General features: G+C 42.5%; 2 protein-coding genes across 3 annotated transcripts in view; one reads left to right on the forward strand and one right to left on the reverse strand.

Moving 5' to 3' along the window:
* The window catches only part of LOC109907227 (adenylyl cyclase-associated protein 2), a 39928-nt gene extending 32711 nt beyond the window's left edge, over positions 1-7217 (forward strand). For both annotated transcript variants that reach the window (XM_020505069.2, XM_020505068.2), the window contains exons 8-13: positions 2897-3077; positions 3531-3706; positions 3984-4107; positions 4304-4386; positions 4639-4779; positions 4949-7217. In XM_020505069.2, the coding sequence (XP_020360658.1) occupies positions 2897-3077; positions 3531-3706; positions 3984-4107; positions 4304-4386; positions 4639-4779; positions 4949-5032 (789 nt within the window). In that variant the 3' untranslated portion in view covers positions 5033-7217. The remainder of the gene's footprint in view (positions 1-2896; positions 3078-3530; positions 3707-3983; positions 4108-4303; positions 4387-4638; positions 4780-4948) is intronic.
* Positions 7218-7259: 42 nt separating this feature from the next.
* On the reverse strand, positions 7260-9565 carry aunip (aurora kinase A and ninein interacting protein). The gene is made up of 4 exons (XM_020505071.2): positions 9358-9565; positions 9013-9181; positions 8661-8817; positions 7260-8508 (listed from the first exon to the last, which is right to left on the reverse strand). Exons 2-4 carry the CDS (start codon positions 9103-9105, stop codon positions 7499-7501), a joined length of 1260 nt encoding a protein of 419 aa, XP_020360660.1. The 5' UTR covers positions 9106-9181; positions 9358-9565; the 3' UTR covers positions 7260-7498.
* Between the last annotated feature and the right edge of the window lie 5 nt (positions 9566-9570).

Raw genomic sequence — 9570 nt, forward strand, 5'->3', positions numbered from 1 at the left:
AGGCTCTCAGTGAGAAAAAAGGCATTTAGAGGAAAGGTTGACCAAAGTCCCTGTCGCAGCAGGACTTAGGCCGGGATTCAATCCAATCTGCCTTAGATCCGTGTTATAGCACGCTTGACATTAAAGGTAATTTCTGATTGACCCCACATATGCAGCGTTTACCATGAATGCGATCAATGCAGGAACATTGCCTTTAAAAGCTGCATTGTCACAACATACAGTCGGATTGAATCCCTGCCTTAGGTCTCCACTTTTCACCATATGCATATATAAACATCAAGAACAGCACACAGTGGTAGTTAAGGATCCTATTTGCCAACGGTGGACCACTCTCGTCCTGGAGAGCTGGAGGGACAGTGTTTGTAGGCGTTTGTTCCAACCCAGCTTTGACGTTGGCCACATCTGCTACAAGAAACCAGTTGAATATGAAGACCCTCAACTATTTGTCCTATACTCCACCTGCCGGCCAACAACTGTATTTTATTTGATTTAACCTTTATTTAACTAGGTAAGTCAGTGAAGAACAAATTCTTATTTACAATGATGGCCTACCAAAAGGCAAAAGGCCTCCTGCGGGGCTGGGATGAAACATTTTAAAATGTTTAAGTACACACATCACGACAACACTACATAGAGACCTAAGACAACAATATAGCAAGGCAGCAACACATGACAACACAGCATGACAACAACATGGTAGCAGCACAAAACATGGTACGAACATTATTGGGCACAGACAACCGCACAGAGGGCAAGAAGGTAGAAACAACAATGCATCACGTGAAGCAGCACGTCAGTAAGACTGTCAACTGTCAGTAAGACTGTCCATGATTGAGTCTTTGAATGAAGAGATTGAGATAAAACAGTCCAGTTTGAGTGTTTGTTGCAGCTTGTTCCAGTCGCTAGCTGCAGTGAACTGAAAAGAGGAGTGACCCAGGGATGTTTGTGCTTTGGGGACCTTTAACAGAATGTGACTGGCAGAACGGGTGTTGTATGTGGAGGATGAGGGCTGCAGTAGATACAGTATCTCAGATAGGGGGGAGTGAGGCCTAAGAGGGTTTTATAAATAAGCATAAACCAGTGGGTCTTGTGACGGGTTTACAGAGATGACCAATTTACAGAGGAGTATAGAGTGCAGTGATGTGTCCAAAAAGGAGTGCAGTGATATGTCCTGCCAATCTCTAAATTATGTCTCCGTAATCTAGCATGGGTATGATGGTCATCTGAATCAGGGTTAGTTTGGCAGCTGGGGTGAAAGAGGACCGATTACGATAGTGGATACTAAGTCTAGATTTAACTTTAGCCTGCAGCTTTGATATGTGCTGAGAGAAGGACAGTGTACCATCTAGCCATACTACCAAGTACTTGTATGAGGTGACTACCTCAAGCTCTAAACCATCAGAGGTATTAATCACACCTGTGGGGAGAGGGGCATTCTTCTTACCACACCACATGACATTTGTTTTGGAGGTGTTCAGAACAAGGTTAAGGGTAGAGAAAGCTTGTTGGACACTATGAAAGCGTTGTTGTAGAGCATTTAACACAAAATCCGGGAAGGGTCAGCTGAGTATAAGACTGTATAATCTGCATATAAATGGATGAGAGAGCTTCCTACTGCCTGCCTGAGCTATGTTGATGTAAATTGAGAAGAGTGTGGGGCCTAGGATCGAGCCTTGACAGGCAGTGGCTGAGACAGCAGATTTTCTGACTTTATACACTGCACTCTTTGAGAGAGGTAGTTAGCAAACCAGGCCAAAGACCCCTCAGAGACACCAATACTCCTTAGCCGGCCCACAAGAATGGAATGGTCGACCATATCAAAAGCTTTGGCCAAGTCAATAAAAATAGCACAATATTGCTTAGAATCAAGGGCGTGTCAGTGACACATCCATAACTTGAGCGGAAACCAGATTGCATACCAGAGAGAATACTATAGACATCAAGAAAGCCAGTCAGTGGATTTTTTGACAAGTTTTTCCAACACTTTCGATAAACAGGGAAAAATAGAAATAGGTCTGTAACAGTTCGGATCTGCTTGATTTTCCCCTTTAAATAAAGAACAAACCGTGGCTGACTTCCAAGCAATGGGAACCTCCCCAGAAAGGAGAGACATGTTAAAAAGGTTGGAGACAGGCTTGGCGATGAAAGGGGCAGCAACCTTAAAGAAGAAAGGGTCTAAACCATCTGACCTAGATGTTTTTTTGGGGTCAAGTTCCAGGAGCTCCTTTAGCACCTAGGACTCTGTGTCCGCCTGCAGGGAGAAACTTTGTAGCGGGGCAGGTGAAAAAGAGGGAGAAGCATCGGGGATAGTCATTAGAAGGGGTGGGAGAGAAGAAAATGTTGGACGGGCAAGGAGGCATGGCTGAGTGAAATAGGAATCCTGACTTAATGAAGTGGTGATTTAAAGAGCTCAACCATGTGCTTATTGTCAGTAACAACCATATCAACAACATTAAGGGACATGGGCAGCTGTGAGGAGGAGGGTTTATTCTTCAGGTTTTTAACCATTTTCCAGAACTTCTTGGTTTTAGACCCACAGAGAGAGAACTGCCCCTTAAAGTAACTAACTTTGGCCTTCCGGATAGCCTGAGTGCACTTATTTCTCATTGCCTGAACGAGAGCCAGTCAGCCTGAGTATGCGTGTGCCGAGCCTTTTGCCAAATGCAATTCTCGAGGTGGAGTAACTCAGCAATATCATGGTCGAACCAGGGGCTCAACCTGTTTTTAGCTCTCATTTTCTTTTTGGGGGCGTGTCTGTTAACAATACCACTGAAAATATATAAAAAAGAAGGTCCAAGCATCTTCGACAGAGGGGGACTGTAGTTCCAGACTTCTTCACCATCATCTAGTCTTGATTCACAGAGAGTAACACTCCTCTCTCTATCTCTCAACACAGGGTCCCATTGCTCCTCCCTCTCTGTTCGCTCCTGCCCCTGGCGGTCCCAGCCCCCTTCCACCAACCCCACCCCCTGGACCCCCACCAGTCTTCACAGGCGAACTGCCACAGGCCGACAGCACCACGGCCCAGCACTCGGCTCTCTTCGCCCAGCTGAACCAAGGAGAAGCAATCACTAAAGGTAGCCAAGCCACCGTCATCCAGGGGTTGAAGAGCTCTGATCCAACTGCAGGGGAGGGAGGGAGGGAAAATAAGTAGAAACAGAAGAAGAAAGGGAGCGAGAGTTGAAGAGAGAGGATGTGGGTTGAATCAACAGTTACAGAGTTCTGAAAGCACCACTGCCCAGCACTCAGCCTTGTTTGCCCAGCAGAACCAGGGATCCAAAGGTAGCCAAGACAGGAGAGAAGACGAGGAAGAAGGAGGGGGAGAAACAGAAGGAGAAAGTGATGGAGAATTGATGAGTTGCTGTGTTGAGGACATAGAAATAGTCATTATATTTCTATGCTGTGTTTATTAAACAACAGTTAGCGTCAAAGTTTCTCAAATTTAGATTTTTTGATAGTTCATTTTTTTATACATTTTTGTACTAAAACAATAACTTATTACAATGAAGTATCCTCTCTCTGTTCACTAGCATTAAAGCACGTCTCAAAGGACCAAATGACCCATAAGAATCCCGCCCTTCGCTCCCAGGGAGGGGAGAATCACGCCTCCCCATCCAAGAGCCGGAACCCCGGCGGCTCCTCCAACCTAGAGCCTCCCCAGAAACGACCCCCACTGCTGGAGCTGGAGGGGAAGAAATGGAGGGTGGTATGTTACCTAGTGTCTTGCCTCGCCTGCCAGGCTTCTAAGTTTTGCTATTATCAAAATGGATGACATGGAGGATCTTAAAGAATGTCTAGTGAGTCAGGAACATTTTGGTGCTTCTCACATATTCAATGACCAAGACTGCTGTTAGTGTGACAGTACACTTTCGGAGGCGATTGTGATGTCTGGTGCTGAACCCAATGAGGTCATCCAAAGGTGAAGGGTCAAACCGGAGAGGGGTCAGACGGTCACAGGTCTTGTTTGTTGTTTCTCCCCACAGGAGTACTTTGACCAGGCTCATGACCTGGTTATCAAGGAGACAGAGCTGAGACAGGTGGCCTATGTCTTCTGCTGCAGCAACTCTACTCTACATATAGAGGGAAAGATCAACTCCATCATTGTGGGTGAGTTCAGCAGTCTGTTTTTATTACTTCTGAGTTGATCATACTGTATTTCTGTTTGATCATTTATACTGCGACGTCATTTACAAAGGAGTGGCCATACACAGTGGACAATTTCTTTGTCATCTTTGACAGCATCGTTCCTGTATCTCTCTCACTCACGTATTTCATGCTTTCCTATGCCATTCACCTCTGACAGATAACTGTAAGAAGCTTGGTATGGTGTTTGACAACATCGTTGGCATTGTGGAAATAATCAACTCAAAGGACATTCAGTTACAGGTCAGCTCAAATTTCATACATGTTCCTTTTCCTCTCGTCATCTGAAGTTCAGATTCAATGTACCTGCAATAACCCTATCATAGATGTATAGTACTGGCACATTTAGTTTGATATGTTATGTTGGGCCATGAGTTAGGTGCCTCTGAGTTAAGGCCATGAGTTTTTTTAGTACTTTTCAGGTTACGCGGACAGGAAAAATTACTGTCCCTAGACTAGTTATAAGATGGAAGTATCTGCCCCACTTTTGTCCAGGTGATGGGTAGAGTTCCTACCATCTCCATCAACAAGACAGAGGGATGCCAAGTCTACCTGAGTAAGGACGCTCTGGACTGTGAGATCGTCAGCGCCAAGAGCTCCGAGATGAACATCCTGGTACCACAGGATGACGACTATGTGAGTGTGTGTTAAAGTGTGTGTTGAGGGCTTGCATTTCCAACGTGCCTGCCTGTCTGCCTGCCTGCCTGCCTCTCTGTCGGTCTGTCTGTGAGAGAGAGTGTAAGGATGAGACTTGGTGAGAGTGTGTCTGAGTGTGGTTTTGTTTTTAACATTGTCTGTTTAACAGAGGGAGTTCCCAGTTCCTGAACAGTTCAAGACCGTTTGGGACGGGTCCAAACTGGTGACAGAACCCACAGAGATCGCTGGCTGATTGCTAATACTTCCTCCTCATCGAGATGATCTCTTATCACCCCCATTTATTCCTCATCTATTTTCCCTCTCCGTCAGAGGTTTCACAAACCCTTATAGGCTGGCTATCACAAGTAATAAAAGGGATCCCGTACCACACAAACCAGACAGTGTAACTGACTGGCTAGTAGTGCTGTAGGTCAGTTGATTGTACACCTGATTGTATACATTAAGATGACATTATATTGTTTCCTCTGCACTTTGAAATGGTAGATTGTCCTTAAACTGTTTGTTCAGCTTATTTGTTGCAGAGCACTCTCCTTCACAAAACTACTGTACTATCCACAGAGTTTTGGTAAGCTTACTATTTAAACATGCAGTATTTTTGTCAGGTTTCTTCGTGTAGAACTTCTGTGTTTGGCAAATAAAGTTGCATTAAAATGAGGAATAGTGAGGAAGTATAGCCTTTCTGTTAATATGTTAAATCTGTTTATGCAAAATAAGGTAAAGACTCTCAAACAAGTATCTGGCATCTTAACTTACTTGTGTGTGCCATAACATAAAAGGTGTTTATGCAAGAAGGCTATGTGTACAACATAATTACTTCTTTACAAGTTAACAGCTGAAAGAGCTACCCTGATAAGGCAAACCTTGTATTAGGATATATTAAGGATGTGTCTTTTGATTGGATAGAACCTTCAGATTCCATACTACTTGGCATTGTAATGTTGTTTTATGCTTTGTTGTGACTTGATTTGAGAGGCAGAAAGTATTGAAGAATGAGGTCGAGTTGACTTTTGATTTGCATGATATGTAGGATGAAGAGAATGTTCCACGGATAAAATTGAATGGCCAGTTTGAAACTATATGGTCAGTTGAGAGGGAGTTGTAGAGAATGTTCCACAAGATGTTGAAGCATACACTGTTTTGGTTTGCTTTAATACTCTACAACACTAAAATATTCACATCTAGCTGTTCAGTTAACAGTTGTATCATGTTTATACTGCATGGCAGTGTTCTCCCAGCTAGCACATTTGGTTCCTTGGAAGTTGTGGGAGCGTATGTTTTTGATTACACATTTCTGGGAAGGAAGCCATACGTTTCCTGACCAGTAGAACTGATTTTTTTTTTTTACATTCTGTGAACGGAAGTAAAAATGTTGCCTGTTCTGGGAACTTACATTTTTAGGTTGCAGTGAGGTTCTGAGAACATTTTACAATGGTTCCCTGAAAGTTTTCCTGGAAAGGTTTTATTAATGTTCTGAGAATGGTAATGTAATTTGAAGGTAATTAAATAACTTTCTGAGAACATGTTTCAGTAAGACTTCTAATAACACTTCTAGCTTAACTGTTTTGAACTCCAAACACAGAACAAATTTAAATGTATTTGCTTAGGCATTAATCATACAATTTAATTTTTTATTGTGGTATGTCGTCAGTGAAATTCAAAACTATTATCTTCTCTTCTTTATCCATGGAATTATTCCACCAGGATGGAGCTGAAAGTACTACATTTTGCACCACAGAAACATATAGCTCTCAAAAAATGTGTGAGCTGGGTATCCTGCTCCATTCCTAGACTGTTGTGAGAAGGTTGTATGCAAAATAACCGTAGGGCAACAACACTCCAAGTGTTTAAAGCCAAGCTTTAAACAACAAATGGTTCTCAGAACGTTGTACCAGCTGGGGTAGCACTGAATTAGGATGGAGTGGTTTTTTAAAAACACATTAAAAAATATATATATATACTAGCCTATATTGCATTGACAGCAGACTTAATTGACAAAGTGAAAAAGAACCACAGCGACACCTTACTTGCATTTGATAAGCAAGATATATCTTAAACTAGTTATCTTGTTAATTTTCCTAACCCAAATATATGGTTGTAGCATCACCAATAGATTGCTGTCACCAGCACTGCATAAGCCTTAATATGCTTAGATACAAATCAAGATACTGAAATGTTTTTCATAATGTTCAATGTCTACTGAACTATTGTCAATATACATACCTGTTAGTCTGAATACACCACTGTAACCTTAAATTAAGCATCTTCATTTCTTTAATGCATTTTGTATTGGGACACAAATGCATCAGCATTTAGATGGGGTTAATACTGTTCGTGCTTTTCACATGTCTTTATTCATACACAGCAGTGAATTTAGTGTACATAAATGTATCGTTTTTCAAAATAAAATCTAAACTTTAGTGCTTGTGTGATGTCTTGACATTAATTTGGACTTGAGAATATCTTATTTGTGTTACATTTTATTCAGTGCCATAAAGTTGGAAAAGAGAAATGTTCAGAAACTGGATACATCGAATACATTTTCAATCCAGGTACTGTAAGTGTTCAAGTAAAGATCATAGGTGGTTTTCAAACAAGTGATTACATAAGTCATTAGAAACCTTAACCTGCAATACAATTTACAACACATCTAAAATGTTCAGAATTCCTTTCATTAGTTTTCACCATTATACATACATTGTCAGTGTTTGATAACCTTGTTTCCCTGAGAGTCTTGGGTGAAGAGCAACTCCTCTCCTAGCAGGGTTTTATCAGTAGCAAATATACTGTCTCTACCACTAGCTAATACATTAGTCTGGTCCTTTATTGGGCTTCTTGATACCAGAGCACGGTGTGCAATCACCCTGAAGCCCTCAGAGTCCTGTGTGAACAGCATGGCAAGAGTGTCTCCCTCACACTCTCTCAATGGTTGTTCTAGAACACGTTTCATGGACTGTTCTAGAACATGTATCTGTGGTGATGGAAGATGTGGTTTCTTCCATCTGTGAGTGGAAACAGGGCTGAGAGGAGGAGACATCTTGTTTGGGGATGGCGAAGACATTGATCGTGGTAAGTCGTTCTCTTTCCCTTCTACCTGCTGTGATATCAAATGAGAAGGGACAGCCCTTTTCTGGGTGGAGGTCCTATCCTGTGCACCCAGCCAAGCCCTGAATCCACCCTCACTCTGCAGGCTCTCCGGGAAAGCAGTGCCTGAGTCACCGGCCTGTCTTACTCCAACAAAGAGTTCCTGGTGTGTCAGAACACACTGCCCCTCAGAATCTGGCTCACTTAGATCTTCACTATACTGTGGGCTTCTACAGGCACTCCATTGGTCCTGACTGCACTCCTCCTCATGAGTATCAGTCTCTACTGGGGGAGAGGAATTCACAGAGAGCCTTCTCTTTTTGTCTGGTTCCTCCATCTCCTCAGACTGACGGTCCATTTTAAGATGGGGCATATGGGAAACCTCCCAATATGCTCTTTCCCTGAAGCTCTGCCTGTTCCACTCACAGCCTGCAGAATTCTCTCCCTCCGGGCTCATCTGTAGGGTGGTGGGTTGAGCTCCTGTACCCCGTCCCCCTGACTCTAAACGCGCTGCACGTTTCCGTTTGGTTCCGCTCCCAATGTTAACACGCCTGAGTGAAGTTGAGAAACATCTGGTGGAGGTGGAAGGTGTACTTGGCTCTGGAGACGCAGGTGCCTTTTGGGCCACTGTAAGAGAGAGTGACATGGGGAGCATCTAAAACATTATTGGGATATTACACTAACACATTAATTACTGTAATTAACAATTGCTGACATGATTACATTCGTTGAAGTACAGCTTAATCCCAAAGCAGCATTTCCTCTGCACCTGAGCTTACCTTTGCGCTGTGGGGTAAAGAATGAGGATATAGAGCTCTGTTTGTTTACAGGAATCTGGATTTTTGTTTGTGTAGAATTCAGCGCCACTGCTAAGCTGTAACCTCCAGACCGAGCCAGAGGATTCAGTTGTTTTGAGATGGGTCGCAATGGCCTTCTCTGGAATGAGAAATTAACAGTTAAAAAAAATGACAATTAGGGAATGTATTCAGTCATTGTCTCCACAAGTTCAGAGCAAGGAAAACATATAGTATATTATGATAAAGAATCATAGTAGTGGACTATATTGTTTTCATGACAACAAACTCAGCTGGGTCAGAACCAATGAGTCAGACATTTTCCAAAGCACAGTACCTGTTTAGCCTTTTCTTTGAGGTCTACAGTGTCCAGCCAAACCCCACACTCCTCCTGTGTTGAAGCCTGAGATGGCGCTTTGGAGGTTTTCATGGTAATGTAGGACAGGCTTGCGAATGATACGTTTGGAAATTAGCCTCCTTCGATTTGCATTGAAACCCCCCGGTTGCTTTGGATGACAAAACAATTACTGTCATGAAACAAGCTGAGCTTCAACCATGCCATTTGTCCAAACATAAACCTGCTTTAGTTAGTATATCCAATATATTTTGTAGCGGTACTAGGTGAGAGCTTTTTCATATTTGAGCTAAAATACAAGCTATCTAATTCGATTTTCAGTCTTACCATGTAGCCAAGCGATGTTGTGTCTTTTTTGAGTCTCGCGCGCCAGAAAATAATTGGGCTTCCACTTGCCAGATATTGCACATGAAACTCCACTCACTTTATAAAAGTATCAGTAGGAAATATAATTCAAATATACATTTCCTCATGTGGTAACACGTTTCTAAATAGTATTTTTTGTATTTTAACACTTATTTAGAATTTTGCTTATTTTAA

Source organism: Oncorhynchus kisutch, linkage group LG17 (genome assembly GCF_002021735.2).
Source record: "Oncorhynchus kisutch isolate 150728-3 linkage group LG17, Okis_V2, whole genome shotgun sequence".
Classification (NCBI taxonomy): domain Eukaryota; kingdom Metazoa; phylum Chordata; class Actinopteri; order Salmoniformes; family Salmonidae; genus Oncorhynchus; species Oncorhynchus kisutch.

What these genes read in the sequence shown, in the direction of transcription:
- aunip (XM_020505071.2), bottom strand. Translation starts at nt 9,105, where the DNA reads ATGAAAACCTCCAAAGCGCCATCTCAGGCTTCAACACAGGAGGAGTGT. An exon ending in TCAAAGAAAAGGCTAAACAG is followed by an intron (nt 8,818 to 9,012) that starts GTACTGTGCTTT and finishes TTCTCATTCCAG; the next exon opens with AGAAGGCCATTGCGACCCAT. An exon ending in CTTTACCCCACAGCGCAAAG is followed by an intron (nt 8,509 to 8,660) that starts GTAAGCTCAGGT and finishes TCTCTCTTACAG; the next exon opens with TGGCCCAAAAGGCACCTGCG.